At 45.1% G+C, this 19,924-nt stretch overlaps 1 protein-coding gene across 2 annotated transcripts; it reads left to right on the top strand.

The window, feature by feature from the left end:
* The first annotated feature begins 5,781 nt into the window (after positions 1-5,781).
* LOC309694388 (zinc finger MYM-type protein 1-like) lies at positions 5,782-9,089 on the top strand. Of its 2 annotated transcripts, none has more exons than XM_082514458.1 (3): positions 5,782-7,715; positions 8,140-8,254; positions 8,462-9,089. In XM_082514458.1, exons 1-3 carry the CDS (start codon positions 6,187-6,189, stop codon positions 8,987-8,989), a joined length of 2,172 nt encoding a protein of 723 aa, XP_082370584.1. In that variant the 5' UTR covers positions 5,782-6,186; the 3' UTR covers positions 8,990-9,089. The 2 variants fall into 2 exon arrangements, with proteins under 2 accessions (XP_082370584.1, XP_082370583.1); XM_082514457.1 differs by having other exon boundaries at positions 8,101-8,254.
* The last annotated feature ends 10,835 nt before the right edge of the window (positions 9,090-19,924 follow it).

Here is a 19,924-nt window from a genome sequence, read left to right as displayed (position 1 = left end):
TTACTTTTTCCAACAGGCTAACATGTGTCGTATAACATCAAGCGAACTGTATTTTCAGATACTGTAGCAAAATGCTTTTTCAAAAATAAAACTATAAGAAAACTATTTTGCTTACTTAGCAAAAAAATACACAAAAATAACTAGTTAAGGTAATAGAGAAAACACTAGGAACCACAAATGCTAATAGTAGTGCTGCATTCATAGAGAGTATAAAACCATAAATAGTTTAAGAAAAAAGATGCTAGTACTGAAGAAAAATTAAGCTAGCACTAGCATTAAGTATTAGCATAATTAGCATTAAGCGCCTCAAACCTGCATTTTATTTGGCCACCAGATGGCGATAGCTGTGGTTGTAAAAAGACTTCTGGTCCTATAGAAGTATATGAGAAAACTTGAGGTTACTCTATTCCGTAACCCCTGTTCTCTGATAATATGAGTGAGTTGTCTCACTATGGGGAACGCTCTCTCAGCGTTGTCCTCAGAAGCCTCCATATCATTACTCCAGCCAGTATTGGCTGGCAGTTGTGACGCTTGCGTCAGGGAGGGGCCACCCTCCTCCTTATAAAAGGGTGTGACGCAGCGTCACCCGTCATTGACCCGTGCTGGAATAAGCCAATTGGATCGCCTCAACAATCCAGTGGGAAATGCGTTGTTTGCTAACGGGCTTGCCAAGATGTGGTTTAGCCCACACGATTCCTCAAATACCCTCCACTTGTTCTCATACAATGATCTTGTGGAGGGGGCTCTAGCACTCTGAATAGTGGCTATAACCCCCTGGGGGAGTCCTGCCGTACTCAGATTCAACCTCTCATGGGCCAAGCCCACAGGGCGAGGCGCTCGGGGTGAGGGTGAAAAATCTCCCCCCTGGCTTGGGAGACTAGGTCTCGTCGGAGAGGGAGAGGCCAAGGTTCGCTCCACAAGAGGGGCATAATCTCCGCTAACCAATGGGACCTCATCCACCTTGGGGCAATCAATATCATTGTTAGCCCTCTCTCTCTCACTCTGGATAGAGTGGGAGAAATTAAGGCCAATGGAGGGAACGCGCATAAGCAGAGCATGTGGCCAGTTGTGAGCTAATGCGTCTACCCCTAGCGGAGCCTCCTGGTCCCTCAGGGAGAAATACAGTGGACACTGAGCGTTCTCCCTCGAGGCAAACAGATTAACCTGTGGCTGGCCAAAGCGGGTCCAGATTTGGGTCACCACATGTGGGTGCAGGGTCCAGTCCCCCTACTGCGGGTTTCCCCTGGACATTAAGTCTGCTCCAAAGTTCAGAGCTCCTGGAATGTGAGTAGCTCTCAGTGACAACAGATTGATGCTGCTCCACATTATCAGTCTGCGAGCCAGCATGTGCAAAGGACGGGAACGTAACCCGCCCTGTCTGTTCATTTACGCCACAACAGTGGTGTTGTCTGTTCTGATCAGAACATGGTGGTTTCTCAACAGGGGAAGGAAGTGTCTCAGTGCTGGAAATGCTGCTAGCAATTCTAGCCAATTTATGTGAGCATCCCTCTGTTGTGAGTCCCAGCTGCCGCTCACTGCTCTGCCCTCGTGAGTGGCACCCCAGCCCGTGAGACTCGCGTCCACGGTCACCACCTTTCTGGCTGTGACAGCCCCCAGTGACACCCCCTGAGTGAGAAATGTGGGATTTCTCCAACAGTGGAGTGCTGCAGCGCAGTCTGCTGTCACTCTGATATGGCGGTGGGTATGGCGCTTTCGATTCAGTCTCAGTGATGCAACCCATCGCTGAAATTCCCTCATATGCAGTCTGCCTAGTGGAATGACCGCCAGTGAAGACGCCATTAATCCCAGCATCTGCAGACATTTTCTGAATGGGAGATATCTTCCCAACTGAAAAATGCCGGCATGTGATAGCATTTTTTTTATTTTGTCCACAGAGAGACACGCTCTGTACGAGGCGGAGTTTAGAGCTATTCCTATGAAAGAGATGGCCTGAGCTGGCTGCAGGACACTCTTTTGGTAGTTTATGGTGAAACCCAGAGCCATCAGATGATCCACTGTCAACCTGGTGTGCTCTCTTCCCATTATTTCTGACTCTGATAGCAGCAGCCAATCATCTATGTATGTTGCTATGCGATGCCCCGCCTCTTCAGTGGGGCTATGGCTGCCTCTGTGCATTTCACAAATACCCGAGGGCTCAGTGAGAGACCAAACGGCAGGACCTGGTACTCATACATTCTGCCCTGAAACGCAAAGCGCAGGAATTTTCTGTGAGGCGGGTAAATAGGGATGTGAAAATATACGTCCTTCAGGTCTATTGATGTAAACCAATCGCCTGGGCGCACTGCATGCAGCAGGGTGGTGGTCGTCAACATCCTGAATTTGTATGACCTCAGATGCTGATTCAGAGCCCGTAGGTCCAATATCGGACACAGTCCCCCGCCCTTCTTGGGCACGAGAAAATACTTTGAGTAAAAGCCGCATTGGCTCTGCTCCTGGGGTATTTCTCGTACTCCTCCCTTTGATAGCAAGGTAGTTATTTCTTCTTGCAGGATCCTGGCTGATTCGCCTTTTGCAAGAGAGAAAATCACTCTGTGAAATCTGGGAGGGGTGGTTGCGAATTGCAAACGATAACCTCGCTCTAATGTCCTCACAACCCATTCTGGCGCAGCGAGAGCTCACCATTTCTCTATTCTTGCTGACAGCGGCCCCAAAGACAGGCGCTCCACAGTAGACGGAGCTCTGGCTCCCTCTTGTGGCGGAAATTGGTCCTTCGGGCCAGACCCGATGGCACATGCACGGGCTTGCTTATGGGGCCGGACACCACTGAGGGAATCAACCCCGGTGGTGTCTGGGTGCGTGGGGGCATTATGTTTTTCAACATACTTTCTGTGTTTTTCACACATTTTTCCCGTGACCTTGGCAACATGCCTGGATGCAACGGGTGAGTTTTTAATAAACAGTGTGTTTTGTGAGACTGACATGCTTGATTCAGCTGAACAATGTCTCGTCGTCTCTTTGTTGAAATGCGCTCTGTGGGATCCAACTCGAGTCCCAGGAGTTGAAAGGTGGAGGCAGAACACACTTCTCCGAACGGGCTCCGGAACTGAGCCCTGGAGTGAACTTGGAGCCCGGGCTGGTCCGGCTCCAATCTCCCCGTGGGGGATGTTAGGCAGTCCACTTCTTCTTGCGGTCTGACTGCTTGGCTGGTGATGGGGCACCCTGAGCGGCAGCAGGCGGGACATGTTTCCTGGGCCAGTGGGTCTTAGGGTTCTGCAATCCTAGGGGACCCTGGACCGCGAACTGCGGGGCTGGGCGGCCAGGGATTTTAAACGTCGGCATGCCGGCTGGAGACCTGAGCGAACGTGCGGCGACCTGGTGGAGGCGGGGGCGCAGCCTGGGTCTTCCTAGGGAGACACAGCTGCAGGGCCTCTCCCTCTTTCTTTTCTCTCGCAACATCTTTGCATGGTGGCAACGGCGGTCCCGAAAAGGCCAGCGGGGTCGATGCTTTCGTCCAGAATGTCACGTTTTTCTCTGTCCGAAAGCCCCGACAAGTTCAGCCATCTTGCCCTCTCCTGTAGGACGATGATGCTGAGGGCTCTGCCCGCCGCTTGTACTGCTGCTCTAGTGAGGTGGAGACACTGGTCCGTAAGTACGCCCAGCTCTTCCCACAGCTCGCTAGCATCCGGGTTTGCAGCAGCCTGGTCCTGGAGCTTCGCCGAGTAGGCTAGCAGGAGCGATGAGGCGTTCAATGCCCTCGCGGTGGTGGCAACCGATTTATACGCCTTGTCAGCCAGGGAGGACTGCAAGCGTTCGGCCTTGGAGGGCAGGGACAGACCAGATGACATGGAAAGTTTCTGGTTTGGGTGGAGATGAGAAGCCACCAGATTCTCCACTGTGGGAATTTGGTAGATGCCCTTCTCCTTCATTCCAGCGCAGTCAAACACCGCCGCTCCCTGCACGGGGTTAGGTGACAAAAATGGCTTTGCCCAGCAGCGTGTGACCTCGTCCATGCATTCGGGGAAAAGCGGCAGTACCTGCTTAGTAGTGCGCTTTGCTTTGGGGAGCATTTTACCCCTCGTACCGTGAGGTCGAGGTCTCCATTGTCACCGCGGGCCATGGGATTGTCAGCTTTTCAGCTGCCCGTTTTGCAACGTCAAATAGCTCCATGCCGCGGGACTGTGTGCCGGGGTTATCACAATCGGCTCCTTGTGTCACAGAATGCCGACCAGAGGGGGCAAAGAAAACGTCGTCATCCTCGTCCGAGACGAGATGTTCCGACGCTCCCTCAGAGGATTCGCTGAGTAGCTCGTCATTAGCCTCGAGGGAATCAGACAACATAGCTTCGCAGCTGACCTCGGCATCATCCACCAGCGGGAGGACGATATCCATCTCGTCGACCCAGCTGGTGCCTGGTATGGCGGACTCAGTGTGCTCCATTGGTGGGCCGATTGGAGAAGACATTGGGTCCTTCTTCGACAGGCTAGCCTGGCGGGCTAGCCTTCGGCGAATGCTTTTAGGGTGAAGCGAGCGCAGTGTTCGCATATACCCGGTGTCGAAATAGCCGGGCGTGTTGCAGCCCGAGGCACATCACACACGCATCATGTGTATCTGAACCTGAGATTTTGCAACCGCAGGGGCAAATTCTGGGCAGCGGTTTGCAGTCTGCCATATTAAGGAAGCTTGGTGTAGCTAGCTTGGAATGGCTGGACGGCTAACGCTGATTTTTTTTTTTCTTCTCTCGGTCGGGTAGCTATGGTGAGTTAGTATGACCTAGCTAGTGTGGTGGCTAGCGCTTGTGCTACTTGGCTTGGTGACCGTGTGTAAGATAAGATAAGATAAGATAGAACTTTATTAATCCCTCGGGTGGGTTCCTCTGGGAAATTCGACTTCCAAAAAAAGCACAGCAACGACCGAAGTTACAGTTACAGAACTGTTATATATATATACACACACACACACACACACATATATAAATACAGAGACAAATATAAATAAAATATACAAAGGGGATAAATAGAATAAATAGGAATAAAAAATAAAAATACAAGTGAATTGCACATTTCAAGTATTGAGTCTATTGCACTGTTGACTATTTACAAAAAGTATTGCACAAGGTATTGTACAGTGAGGTGCAGAGGCACTACAGCTTAGTTGTTCCCCCCTCCTTTGTCCTCCTGTTTCCCCTCCCTCTCCCCTCCAGAGAGGAGTTAAACAGTCTGATGGCGTGTGGGACAAAGGAGTTTTTAAGTCTGTTAGTTCTTGTCTTGGGGAGAAGCAACCTGTCACTGAACAGACTCTTCTGATTGTTTATGGCCGTGTGCAGAGGATGCCCAGCATTGTCCATAATGTCCATCAGTTTCTTTAATGTCCTTTAATGTGTAGCAAAGACAGTTAGCTTGGTCAGCTAACTGTTGTGCTAGGTGCGTGGTGGCAGCTGACACACTCTCCGACCTGGCTCTGTGGTGAAGAGCAGGTGACTCAAAACGCAAGCCGTGCTAGCGCCCAGTGACCAAGGTGTTAGCTTGCTCGTGTGGACAGTTAAGCTAGCACTCGTGTTCACAGTCAGGAGAGATGAGGTTTCTAAGAAGCGAGAAGAGGAAATTGAATGATGGGTGACGCTGCGTCACACCCTTTTATAGGGATGAGGGTGGCCCCTCCCTGATGCAAGCATCACGACTGCCAGCCAATACTGGCTGGAGTAATGATATAGAGGCTTCTGAGGACAACGCTGAGAGAGCTTTCCCCATAGTGAGACACCGAAACGAATGTTTGAAAGAGAACAGGTTTCTGTAAACAGTTTCCTTTTGATTTTACCAGTGGCGGCTGGCCCATAGGGGGCGCTCGGGCTCCGCCCCCCCAAATGTGGAGGAGTAAAAATATATATTTTTAAAAAATTCATCAATGATAGTTTTACTATGTGTGTGCCCATATACAGCCAGGCGTATTTTAACATTTTCACCAGCTGACTCATTAAAGTTCAACCAACAAACGGTGTTTTTCTTCTTCTGGGGCGCTCGTCAAAGCGCCCTTGATATGCAGCGAAATAGCCTATCATTAAATGGTTGCCAGGGGAAAATAATAAATATTTGACCTATCAGCGTCGCTGAATTAAATGGTTTGGGGGCGCTTAAAATTGCGCCCCTGCAGAAAACGCGCGAAGATTTGCTGTTCTAGAATTTTACCTCAGTCAGTAGCCTAAGTGAGCTATAAGGTCAGAGAGAGACGATGGCAGCAGTATTGTTAACGGTTGAGGCACAGCCTCCCCCAAATTCGGTTAGATCGCTTCTAACCTACCCTTTTGCCAGAAGGACAATGGCAGAAAAACTGCAAGTTAAAGAGTTGGGACCTGACAAGCCCGAAATTCAACTAACCCAGGCAACGAAGGAGAAGTCAAAAGCATACAACAGGACTTTTTGTCGGAGTTGGTTCCAGCGCAAGTCGTGGCTGACAGGCTGTGGAACAGCTAATGCACTTTTTTGTTTCCCGTGCATACTGTTCAAAAGTGACAAGTGTGATTTGACGTGGACACAATCTGGACAAACCGACTTAAAGCACCTCTCCGAACGAATCAAGAAACATGAAAGCTCACGAGTTCATATGGACAACAGTGTAAAGCTAGCTGTGCTAGGGAAAACTAGCATAGCGGCGCAGCTAGATGATGGACATCGGATTGCTTTAAGAAGGCACAACGAAGAGGTAGATAAAAACCGTCATATTTTATCTAAAATCATCGATTGTATTAAGTTTTGTGGTGCTTTTGAGCTAGCAATGCGGGGACATGATGAAAGTGATTCCTCAGACAATCCAGGGATTTTTAGAGGTTTAGTCGACTTGATGGCATCAATTGATCACGACTTGAGGCAACACCTTGAAAATGCTACTGTATTTAAAGGCACCTCGAAAACAGTCCAGAACGAGATCCTGGATTGCATGTTGGCAGTTCTGAGAGAAAGGATCGTGGAAGAAGTAAAGGCAGCGAAGTTTTTAGCCATTCAAGCTGATGAAACCACTGACATTTCTACACACTGTCAGTTAGTCATGGTGCTAAGATACATTGACCAACGAAACCGTATTCAAGAGCGTTTTTTTGAATTCATCAAGCTACCCAATGCTTGTGCAGATGCAATAGCCAGTGCCTTATCGGAGAGGCTGCGCTTCATCCTCCCCCAGGGACAAGAGAGAAAGTTGATCGCCCAGGCCTACGATGGGGCCGCTGTAATGAGGGGTACCACTGGAGGAGTGCAGCGTAAGATACAGGACATTTATGCTAACGCTCACTACGTACATTGTTATGCCCATCAGTTAAACCTGGTAATGCAACAAGCAACCTCCCACATCCCTCAAATCAGTCACTTTTTTTCCGACATAGCAGGATTCGCTTCTTTTTTTACTAAATCGAGCAAGAGGACTGCAGTGCTTGACGAGGTGGTGGCGCACCGACTTCCAAGTGCATCGGCAACCCGTTGGAACTTCAACAGTCGTGCTGTGAATACAGTGTATGAACATAAAGACGATCTGGTGAGGTGTTTTCAGACCATCCGTAACAGTGAAGGATTTGATGCCCCTACAAAGAGAGATGCCGGTGGTTTCGTGAGAATGCTGGAAGACGAAGCTTTCTGTTTTTTCCTGGCCTTGTTTCACAAGATAATGCCACATGTAGACATGCTGTATAACCACCTACAGAAGAGAAACATCGATTCTGTCACCATCGCAGGGATCACCCAGACATTCATCAGCCGCATGCAGGCTATCAGGTAGGTATAAAAGCATAAATATGTAACCTAGAATAAATGTTAATTATCTATGCATAGATTCTATCAAATTCTCTGCATATATTCTGTGTTCTGTGACTTAAATGTTTAATGGAATTCAGATAATTTTGATTTATATCAGCCTTTGAAGTAATTTTATGAAAAATATTTGATTAAGTATATTTGATGAAGTATATTCCCAGTAATGATTTGATGTAGCCTATACCATAGGCTATTTCCTGAAATTATGGCCAGGGCCTTTATTTACTTGCACTGGTTTTCCCCCAGCCATTAAACCAGGTCCGGTTATTAATTAAATCCGGTAATTCCCGGTAATTAGAACACAACCTTTGTTTGGTTTGTGTTTGGTTAATATATCCCTATTCAGTTTTCAGAAGCCATTAATGAAACTTATGTATTGGATCAGGGAGGCACTTCCTAATCTGGTTGTGGATGAGGAGTACAGGGGACCTGTTCAAGACCCACCCACAAAGAGACGGAGAACATTGGGGGAAGACAGGCAACACCATTTGGCACTGGAGGTAAGCACTAGCTGCTTGGTCTGATTTAAATCGGATCATCAGATAAAATCTAATGACGATGCTGTCAGATGTCATTTGATATAGTGGTCATGACTGTTTTGTTTTGTTATGGACAGATTTTTTTTTTCAGAATAATGATTAACATGAGACATGTGCCAAAGTCTTACCACTGAATCTAACTCTTACCAATTATATATTATTGGATAGGTGTGCGACACCATTATGAGCCATGCCAAGGAGAGGTTTTCTTTCACCAAGCACCTTGTCAGCGCCACTCTGTTGCAAGGAGACTTGTTCCAACAACACAGCAAAAATTTTCCAGATGCAGCACTACAAACCACAGTGGAAGCCTATCCCTCATTGGACAAAGCCAGACTTAAAACAGAACTGTCCCTGATCTACGACAACGAGGAGTTTCAGAGTTGTAGTGGTGCGCTGGCGCTCTATCAGGTTCTGATGGAAAACAACCTTCAAGACACATTCACCGAAACTGTAAGTCTTCTTAACATCCTCATCACCACACCAATGACAACATCAGAATCGGAGAGGTGTTTCTCTACTTTAAAGAGGATAAAAACTTTCCTGAGAAACAATATGGCTCAGGATCGGCTCAACGCTCTGGCTATGCTGTCCATAGAGAAAAAACTCACACAAGAACTTCCTGATTTCAACACCAGGGTCATCGAGAAATTTGCCACTCAGAAAGACAGACGAGCAAAGTTCTTGTACAAATAAGAACCCTTAACCATATTTACTCTCTTTCTCCATCCCTCTCTCTTTCTCTCTTTAGCCCACCCCCCCAATCAGTTTACAGTTGTTGTTTTCAATAGTTATTTTTCATTCATTCATTCAAAAAAAAAAAATCTGTTCATGTTCATTTTTACAAATCTATACAAATGGCCAGAATATGGTTGTTCATTTTTACAAATCTATACAAATGGCCAGAATATGGTTGTTCATTTTAAATTAAAATTAAAATTGTGTTGTTTGATGTACTCATTAAATGGGTCATTTTAGTCGATATCATAAAAATTGCCCCCCCTGAGATTTTTTTCAGGAGCCGCCACTGGATTTTACCCTGTCACTCATTTTGGGTCATATGAAATAAAAAGTTGATTTTATTTAATCAACGTTGGCCATACTGTGGTATGAAACCGCATGCTCATTGGCTAATGACCTGTCAATCCCAAGCCGTTAGCCAATGAACACGTGGTTTCACAGTCAGAGCAGCCCTTTTCATCACATCCATTTCTTTTGCAACCAAAATGGAGATGGTGGAAACCCTCACGTTCACATCGGGACTCCAGAAATCAAAATCAAATCAAATCAAATCAAATCACTTTTATTGTCACATCACATGTGCAGGTACATTGGTACAGTACATGTGAGTGAAATTCTTGTGTGCGAGCTTCACAAGCAACAGAGTTGTGCAAAATACAATAATGTAAACAAGCAAAATACAAGAATGGCTACATCTGAAACTAATAAATATATGTACAATATATAATAGTATATGCATTTCTGGATGTGTATACTAAATATTTTCCTACGTGTGTGTGTGTGTGTGTGTACCCATATTTTACAAATTAAATAGAGTAAACAATAAATAAAATATATAAAAATATACAGAGTTGAGACATGTGCAAAACAGTGGCATTACTGTACAGCATAGGTGTCAAACTCTGGCCCGCGGGCCAAATTTGGCCCGCAGCCTAATTACATTTGGCCCGCGAAGCCATACCAAATTACTATTAGAGCTGGCCTACTGGTATTATACAGCTAATATATATATTGTTTAGTATTAAGCTTTGCTTGTTCCATATTCAGTTTTCCAGCAAAACTTATTTGAGTCCATAAGAAAAGATTCATTCTTATATCTGGAGGAAGATTTTTTTTTCAATAAATATTAATGTTAGCCCGGGACTTTGTTCCAGTTTTGAATTTTGGCCCACTGTGCATTTGAGTTTGACACCCCTGCTGTACAGTATGGAGTGCATAATGTTGAAGTTCCAGTAGTGAAGGTGAGGTGTCTATGACGTGTTCAGCAGTCTGATGGCCTGGTGGAAGAAGCTGTCTCTCAGTCTGCTGGTACGGGACCGGATGCTGCAGAACCTCCTTCCTGATGGAAGCAGTCTGAACAGTTTATGGCTGGGGTGACTGGAGTCCTTGATGATCCTCCCCGCTTTCCTCAGGCACCGCTTCCTGTAGATGTCTTGGAGGGAGGGAAGCTCACCTCCAATTATCCGTTCAGAGCACCGCACTACTCGCTGGAGAGCTTTGCAGTTGTAGGCGGTGCTGTTGCCATACAAGGTGGTGATGCATCCAGTGAGGATGCTCTCAATGGCACAGTGATAGAAGGTCCTGAGGATGCGGGGGCTCATGCCGAATCTTTTCAGTCTCCTGAGAAAGAAGAGGCGCTGCTACGCCTTCTTCACTGTTTTGTTTGTGTGTACTGACCACGTAAGATCCTCAGCCAGATGTACACCAAGGAACCGGAAGCTGCTCACTCTCTCCAGAGCAGCGCCGTTGATGGTGATGGGGGTGTGTACTTCTCTGCACCTCCGGAAGTCCACTATCAACTCCTTTGTCTTTGCGACATTGAGGGTGAGATGGTTGTCTTGACACCAGTGTGTCAGGGCGCTGACCTCCTCCCTGTAAGCCGTCTCATCACCATTGGTGATAAGACCCATCACTGTAGTGCCGTCCGCAAACTTCACAATGATGTTGGAGCTGTTAGTGGCTGTGCAGTCGTAGGTGTAGAGTGAGTACAGGAGAGGGCTCAGTACACACCCCTGTGGAGCACCAGTGTTCAGTGTGATGGGGGATGAGGTGATGCTGCCCAGTCTGACCACTTGGCGTCTGTCAGACAGGAAGCTAAGGATCCAGCTGCAGAGGGAGCTGCTCAGTCCTAGATCCTGCAGTTTCCTGTCCAGCTTCGAGGGAACGATGGTATTGAATGCTGAGCTGTAATCTACAAACAGCATTCTCACATACGTGTCTCTCTTCTCCAGGTGTGACAGGGCAGTATGTAGTGTCAGGGCTATGGCATCATCAGTGGACCTGTTGTGGCGGTATGCGAACTGTAGAGGGTCCAGTGAGTCGGGTAGTGCAGAGCGGATGAAGTCCCTGACCAGCTTCTCGAAGCATTTGCTCACGATGGGGGTCAGGGCTACAGGTCGCCAGTCGTTCAATGAGGAGATGGTGGAGGATTTGGGTACAGGGACGATGGTGGCCATTTTGAAGCAGGCTGGGACTACAGACAGAGAGAGGGAAAGGTTGAAGATGTGTGTGAACACTCCAGCCAGCTGAGCCGCGCATGACTTGAGGACGCGGCCGGGAATCCCGTCCGGACCAGTAGCTTTGCGTGCGTTCACCTTCCTGAAGCACTTCCGCACATCCTCCTCAGACACAGTGTGCGCACTGACGTCATCCGCGGTGCGCACACTGTCCGGTCTCATGGTGTTCGCTGTGTCGAATCTAGCGTAGAATACGTTTAGATCCTCACACAGAGAGGCCGTGGTCTGCGGTGTGCTGGGTTTCCCTCTAAAGTCTGCGATCGTGTTTAGTCCCTGCCACATACTCCGAGGGTTGTCAAACTGTTGCTCCACCCTGTCCCTGTACTCACGTGGGAGGAGATCACAGTAGCTATATCAGTCTTTTATGTCCACATGAATCCAAGTTCTATAGAGTTTGCTGTTATTTGTAGAGAAATAGTCCTGTGGATTTCAGTTAGCTAAAATTAAACCTAATCTTAGCACAATAATGCTAAGCTAAGCTAAGTTCCAAATAGTGATGGGTCGGTCGCGAACGAAATGGCTCTTAGAGCCGGATCTTTGACGTGAACGACGCGAGCCGGCTCCTTATCGCAAGCCATGGGTTTTTTTTTCTTTCTCTCACCCTCTCTCGCACTTTTTTCCGCTTTACTCAGCATGCGAGGAAGAGGGGGGAGGGGCAGTAGTTGCACTCAGTAGCACAGGAACAGAGCAGGAGAGAGAGACAGAGAAAGAGCCAGGGACAACAACCTCACATTAGAAAGGTATAGTAATCATCCACAACTATTTTCAGTTGCAGATGATAAAGGATTCAGAAAGTTTATTCATGCAGGTCCATATGACAGAGAATATGCATGTTCTTTTTGTTTTCATATTATAATTTATATTTAACTGTGTTTTGGTTTGCAGTGTTTTGTGTTGTTTCACTTTAAATTTGTAAAAGGAAAAAGCTGAAAATTTAAATAGTTAAAAGTTGAAATGTGAATAGTTGATTTTTGTATTATATGATTTATTTATTACATTTTATGTGGAGTGAATAAATAAAAGTATATTTACGGTGGCCCCTACAGACAAAGCACATACAAAATTCAAATCACGTACAAACTCTGAAACGCGTACAAACTCCAAAACACGTTAAAACATGTAAAAACTCCAAAACACATACAAACTCCAAAACACGTACAAACTCCAAACCGCGTAAAAACTCAGAAGCACATAAAAGCTCAAAACACGTACAAAAGACAACAGAAGTGCTCCAGGATGCTAGGGGCAGTGTTGAGCTTTTGTTACCTAGTGGCTACACAAGCCAGCAAGTACCAACGACCGGATTTGGTGTGTGGTAATAACAGGTAAATGAACTTTTTTTTTTTTTTTAAATATTTGACTATATATGAATGCTTGTGTATAAATACATAAACAATACACATATACTTTCATGCTTTCAATTGTGTAATTTAAGTGATCTAGGTAGCTCTGTTTTGGAAGTTCAGTTCATGCTAGAAATGTGTTTTGGAGTTTGTACGTTTTTTGTCTATAGGGGCCACCGCATATATTTATATATAAACATATATAAATAAAACCACTTTTTTTGTACATTAGTAATTCCTTTTGTGCATAATTTTATATTATTGTTAATAATAAGTTAATTAAAGCAACAAAACAACCTGAAGAGCCGGTTCGGAGCCGAAAGAGCCGGAAATCCCATCAAAGTTCCAAATGCCCATGAAAGTAAAGACAACATTGAGAACAGATCTACTCAGCTCCTTTAACCTCCTAAGACCCGAACTCTTCCACTGCATGCATTTTTATTTCTCTTTGATATTTGGGCATATTGGGACCCGATAAATATAAAAACAAAGGATTACCAGATTTTTTGAGAGCCACATATGAGGATATTCATTTAAAATTTCGATAGAACAGTAGCAGTATAATGTCCTCGAAAGTGGATATCAGGCCCTTGTAGAGCAAAATTGAGTATTCTGGTCTAAACAACCCAAAATGTGATGTCCACATATGTGGACGCCAGGTCCTAGCAGGTTAAAGTGATTGATTTATAGCAGTGATTAATAAATAAATAAACTTTCTCTAGTTCTACAGAGTGAATCTTTTTTAGGGTTGCCATATTTTGCAACACACGGCTTTGCTTACACGTTTTGACCTGCTATTAATCCACATTACTGAAAATGTGGGGAGCACTGTGTGGGGAATTCAGCGCATAATGAGTTTGTTATTACAATCCCCTGGCCTTATTGTTCACCGCAGCTTTGACCAAAACAATTTTTATTACATCAGCGGGAGATAGTCAGGCTATCGTCTGGCTCATCCTCACTCCTTTTGTTGCGTTTTGGTTATCATAGCTCTGCGAATGTATAATCGGCTCTATGCACTCATGAGACAAAGCAGAAAAACAATGACCTTTGAGCTACAATGAGCCGTTGCTCCTTGAAAATAAATCACATGAATTCCCCAGAGCTTCCCTCCAATGCCACTTAGTGCCCTGCCATACCAGTGTTGCGGGCATCTCTGCAGCCTCCACATGTCCCGGTCCCAGTTACCATCATTACCCCCTTGCTTACATGCCCATACCAACATATCAGGGAAATATGCTCCTTATTAGTTATGCACAGCACTTACTGAAAATAGTCTATCTATGGTGCAAAATGAGGAGTAAGTTTGACAGCCTTTCTCTGGCACACAGTAGGTGGTGTTTCGTCTTTTAAGCTCCCTGTCTTCCCTGCTCCCGAGAAGTATTCTTTTTCCCGAAAATCACAGTAAATGCCCACAGAATGAGTCAGCGACAGAAATACAGAGAGAGGGAGGATATCTGTCACGATTTAAGAGACTGATATACTGTCAGTGAAACAAATTCTATCATATTTTCCTTTTCTTTTTCGTTGAGAGATTCTGTATGGCTGTCAAATATCTGACAGCTATCTGACCTGTTTAAAATGCCATAAAATCCGTTCTGCGTCTTCTCTTCTGAGAGACACGTTGCACAGTTATTTTGAAGGGCCATCCAGCGTGTGCGCGTGCTTATCACCATCTATTTGCTTATTCAAAAAAAAAAAAAGAAACAGAAAAGTAAAAGCGAACATGCACAAAAAATCTCCCCTGTTTCTGAAAATCAACATAAATATAGGACATTTGAGATGCCAAAGGACTCTAGGACTCATCGTCTCCCTGACAACGGTCTCCAAGCAACCATTACTCCTCAAAGCCTTTCTCCAATCCCGTCTCTGCCTCTGAGTCTCTCTCTCCTCAACCCCTCTCTGTGTCTTTGCCAGTTTGCCTTCCTCTCAAGTGTCCTCCCATGTATCCACTCCAGATAGTTAATGTACCAGTGTAAGAAAACACATCAGCCGTCCAATGTGATCGTGCGTGATTGGGTGTAGGCTGTGGCGCTCTTGCATTTTGGCATGAGGCTTTTCTCTACACCTGCTAAATCTAGGGTGGAGCAGAAAACGGGTAATGTTCAGATTCTTCATGGCATCTTTTTTTTTTTTTAGGTTGTTCTGTCAAAAAAGCTTCTAGTACTGGTGAAGCAACTTAGTCCTAAAGGGGCACTATATGATCTGTAGTGATATCCATGCTGATTTTATTTTTGGAACTACATTACTTCAGTAAAACAGGCAGGGCATAGTTATTTTTAGCTGTGTTTTTGTTTTGAGGGAGAAACTAATACCCCGAAGATCACAACACTGTTTTTGTTTTCATCCCAGACTGTATGAAAAATTTGTGCATGACGTAAAAGGCTCTGAAACTTTTCCTGACACAAAACTGGTTAAACCAGTAATAAAATAAGACTTATGCTGTTTTTTATTTTGTTGTTTTTTTCCGCCTTTCTTCATACTTTATGTGGCATATTGCTCGCTAAATAAATCTTCCTCAGGGCACTCGTGGTTCTTTTATTGTTGTACAAGAAAAAGTCCCAGGCAGAACTGGAAACATTAACAATGCTTCAGTTCCAGCAATCATTTCATTGCAATGCGGCAATTACCAGCCATTTTTTATAAACTGGCGTTAGAGAAGATGAAATGTCTGCTGTGAAAACGGTCTATTTAACTTCATTTTCCCATCGTCATACGCTGCCCTCTGGAATTACGCTCTGTGAAATTAAATGTTCTTAGCAGTGCGAGTGGTACAGATGAAATTCCATTTACTTCCGTTTTACTGGGCTTAAAGCAGACATCTGAAAATCTGGCCAAATAAATCCAAACTTTCTGCATGGTGAGATACTATTAGGTGTTCAGTCAGTGAGGAGAAAAATCATGCAAGTTGGATGAACCACAGAGCTGCAGTTCCCAACCAAGAACTAAAATTACAAAGTCAAAAAAATAAATATAACTGAATAGGTTGGAGCTGAGTGTGAGATTGAGTTAGCAAGTGAGCAAAGTTGAAGTTAAAAAGTCCAAAAGGTATGGAGCTACTGAAGCCTATAAGGTTCAAATAGTATTTACAAGTTCTTTGCAGAACATCTTCATACGCTCCTCGGCCGCTTTGCTCTGGACACCTGTTCAGCTGCTTATTAACACACATATGTAAACAGCCATTCTTAAAGCAGCAACTCAGTGCATTCAGGCATGTAGACATTGTTAAGATGACCTGATGGAGCATGAGAATGTGAAAGAAATGTGTTTTACGTTACTTTGAACAGGCTGGTCTCAGTATTTCAGAAACTGCTGAACTGAACACACAACCATCTCCTAGGTTTAAAGGGAAAATATCCAATAAGCGTCAGTTCTGTTTGTGAAAATGTCTTGTTGATGTTAAAGCAGAAGGTATTGCTGCTTCAAGTTGATAGGAACGCAACAGTTAATCAAATAACCTCTCGTTATAGCCAAGGTATACAGATCTCTGAGTACACAACATACCCAACCTTGAAACACCTGGGCAACAGCAGCAGCAGAAGACCACACAGGGTGCCATTCTTGTTAGCTACAAAGGCAACAATTCACACATTCTTAACACGACTAGATATAGAACACTGGGAAATGAGGATTCTGAATTTATGTTGCGATGATTTGGGAGGGTAAGATATTGGTAAATAACATGAAGTCATGGATCCATCTTGCATTGTATTAACAGTTCAAGCTAATAATGCAATGCAACATTACACCAAAACGGTTCAGGCTGATGGTGATGTAACATTGTGTGAATATTTTCTTGGCACACTTGGGTCTCTTAATAGCAATGGATCAATGTTTCTGCTTCCAGCAGTCTAAAGGAGCACCTTTGGAATATTGTGGAATGGGAGATTCACTCCATGATTCAATATGAATATATATTGAAAAAAACAAAAAAAACACCCAGCACGCCCCTGCGGGCGGTTTATCCTTCAAGCTCGGGTCCTCTACCAGAGGCCTGGGAGCTTGGGGTCCTGCGCAGTATCTTATGCTGGGCTTACACTGTGCGATTTTTGGCCCATTTTGAGCCAATTTTTGAGTCGTGCGACCGTTTTGGCAATCGGCCCGATTTTGGCCTTCATCGTGCGTCGTGCATCGTGTAGTATACGTGGGGTAACGAGAAGCGATTAACACCTCACGACCAGCTCCCGATCATCAATCGCTTGGTCGTGAGGGTGTCACCGTAGTTTCTCACACTGCGCACGCGCAAACACAAATGTCAGCGAAAAAGACGGCGCAGCACAGCAGTGTAGCGTGTGATGTGGACACAAGCGATGGAGGCACAATTTGTAGAACTTTGGAAAGCTCATCCGAGCCTTTTCGATGTGGCATCACAAAATTATCACGACCACAACAACCGTGAAAATAGTTGGATCTACATTACTGCTCAATCACAGCTGCCTGATCAATGTTTTTCATTAGCAATTTAGCAAAGTTGATGGTGGTGGTGTGTCTGTGTGAGTGAAAGACAGAGAGGGAGAGCGAGCGACAGAATTTCTGTTATAACCTTCATTTTATGGACGCACAGTGTGAGCACTCGGGTCGCATCAGAGCATCGGGTCGTATAGTGTGAGACCCTGCATCGTGACCTATGAACTTCTAACCCCTGCGAGTCAATCGTACAGTTTGAGCAGGAGCTGAATCGCGCGACTGAAAAAATCGCACAGTGTAAGCCCAGCATTAGCTGTTCCCAGGACTGCACTCTTCTGGACAGAGATCTCCGATGTTGATCTGCTGGAGCCACTCGCCTAGCTTGGAAGTCACCGCACCTAGTGCTCCGATTACCACAGGGACCAGCTCGAGAGTGGAGGGTGACTCCACATCCTCTCGAGCTCTTCTCTGAGCCCTTGATATTTCTCCAGCTTCTCGTGTTCCTTCTTTCTGATGTTGCTGTCATTCGGGACTGCTACATCGATCACTACGGCCGTCTTCTTCTGTTTGTCTACCACCACTATGTCCGGTTGGTTAGCCACCACCATTTTGTCCGTCTGTATCTGGAAATCCCGCAGGATCTTAGCTCGGTCATTCTCCACCACCCTTGGGGGCATCTCCCATTTTGACCTCGGAACTTCCAGGCCATATTCGGCACAGATGTTTCTGTATACTATGCCGGCCACTTGGTTATGGCGTTCCATGTATGCCCTGCCTGCTAGCATCTTGCACCCTGCTGGTATGTGCTGGATTGTCTCAGGGGCATCTTTACACAACCTGCACCTGTGTTCTTGCCTGGTGTGATAGACCCCAGCCTCTATGGATCTTGTACTCAGAGCTTGTTCTTGTGCTGCCATGATTAGTGCCTCTGTGCTGTCTTTCAGTCCAGCTTTGTCCAGCCACTGGTAGGATTTCTGGATATCAGCCACCTCCTCTATCTGCTGGTGGTACATACCATGATGGTTCCTCGTCTCCCTCCTCTTTCTTGGGTTTCTGCTGCCTGAGGTATTCACTGAGCACTCGGTCAGTTGGGGCCATCTTCCGATACCCAACATCCACAATGACGGCGAAACAACTAGTAGCTCAGTGTTCCAACATTCAAAAGAAGGGACTGCTCTCACAGCTAGAGATTGACGAGGTACAACATAAATGCTATGGCAAGGGGGAGCCAGGACGCCAGGTCAGGGGGGAGATATCATCACCCCCACCCGAGATTGGGTACCAAGCCCCAAGTGCGATAGGAGAAGGATCGTTGAGTGCGAGAGGAACTGACCTGAAAGATAGGACCATGGCCAAGATTGAAACCTGGACCCCCCGTAGCCGGTTACCAAAGGTGGAAAGTAACGAATTACATTTACTTGCGTTACTGTAATTGAGTAGTTTTTTTGTGTATTTGTACTTTTTAAAGTCATTTTCCAAGTCGGTAATTTTTCTTTTACTTAAGTATATTTTTTAAAAAGTATTGTACTTCGCTACATTTTCAATCACACCCGTTACTGAGTAAATTAAAAGAACAAACAAAGAAAACAACAACATTGCGCTTCGGAAATACTGCAGGGAATGATGGGTAGTAGAACAAATTAGCGTTGGGTCACGATAAAAATGGAGTCTGACATCGGTGGTACGGATCCAGCGAAAAAAGAAACCCCATCGAATTCTGCTGATCCTGAACTCGAAGAAACCGATGTGAACCCCTGGCCGTATTTAAGGGACCATTTCGGCTTCAAGTGCAAGAAAGGCAACAGCTTTATTATGCAGTGTAAGCTGTGTTTGCACAGAGAGACCGAGTTAGCAGCTTTTAAAAATTCCACATCAAACCTGCGCAAGCATGTAGAGGTAAGTTAAATGAAACTTGTACATTTATTTTAGCAAAAAAGGCTGTGCTCAAGTTAATCACATTAAGTTAAGACATAAGCTGTTATTGGGCACGTTGTTGTCCATGCAACTTAAAATATTTTTACTTGATTGGTAAATTGCCAAAAGAAAATGTGTTCACTTTTCCTGTTTGTTAATAATAATAATTAAAAAAAAAAAAAAAAAAGTTAAATTAGACAGAAGACAGAAGCGGCTACTTTCTTACTTAACCCACATATGTTCACACTGCAGGCAAAAGAATAACATGTGCTATGTGCAGAGGTGTTTTTTTCTGTTCTCAAACTGATCTCCCTGTTGGAGCTCAGTCTAGGGCATAGGTGTCAAACTCTGGCCCGCGGGCCAAATTTGGCCCGCAGCCTAATTACATTTGGCCCGCGAAGCCATACCAAATTACTATTAGAGCTGGCCTACTGGTATTATACAGCTAATGTATATATTGTTTAGTATTAAGCTTTGCTGTTCCATATTCAGTTTTTCAGCAAAACCTGTTTGAGTCCATAAGAAAAGATTCATTCTTATATCTGAAGTTTTTTTTTCATATAAATGTTAGCCCGCGACTTTGTTCCAGTTTTGAATTTTGGCCCACTGTGTATTTGAGTTTGACACCCCTGGTCTAGGGGGACTTAGTTTTTTCTTCTTATCTTTCCTCACGTGGTGCATTTTCCATCGTTATACCTCTCTGACCTGTC

This window comes from Aulonocara stuartgranti (assembly GCF_965226115.1).
Source record: "Aulonocara stuartgranti genome assembly, chromosome: 18".
In the NCBI taxonomy this organism is placed as follows: Eukaryota; Metazoa; Chordata; class Actinopteri; order Cichliformes; family Cichlidae; genus Aulonocara; species Aulonocara stuartgranti.
This window is presented reverse-complemented; position numbering and strand designations above follow the sequence as displayed.

Bases quoted from the DNA above. Each gene is read 5' to 3' on its own strand.
- LOC309694388 (XM_082514457.1), top strand. From the start codon at position 6,187: ATGGCAGCAGTATTGTTAACGGTTGAGGCACAGCCTCCCCCAAATTCG. The intron at 7,716-8,100 runs GTAGGTATAAAA...ATCCCTATTCAG, and splicing joins AGCCGCATGCAGGCTATCAG to TTTTCAGAAGCCATTAATGA. The intron at 8,255-8,461 runs GTAAGCACTAGC...ATTATTGGATAG, and splicing joins AACACCATTTGGCACTGGAG to GTGTGCGACACCATTATGAG.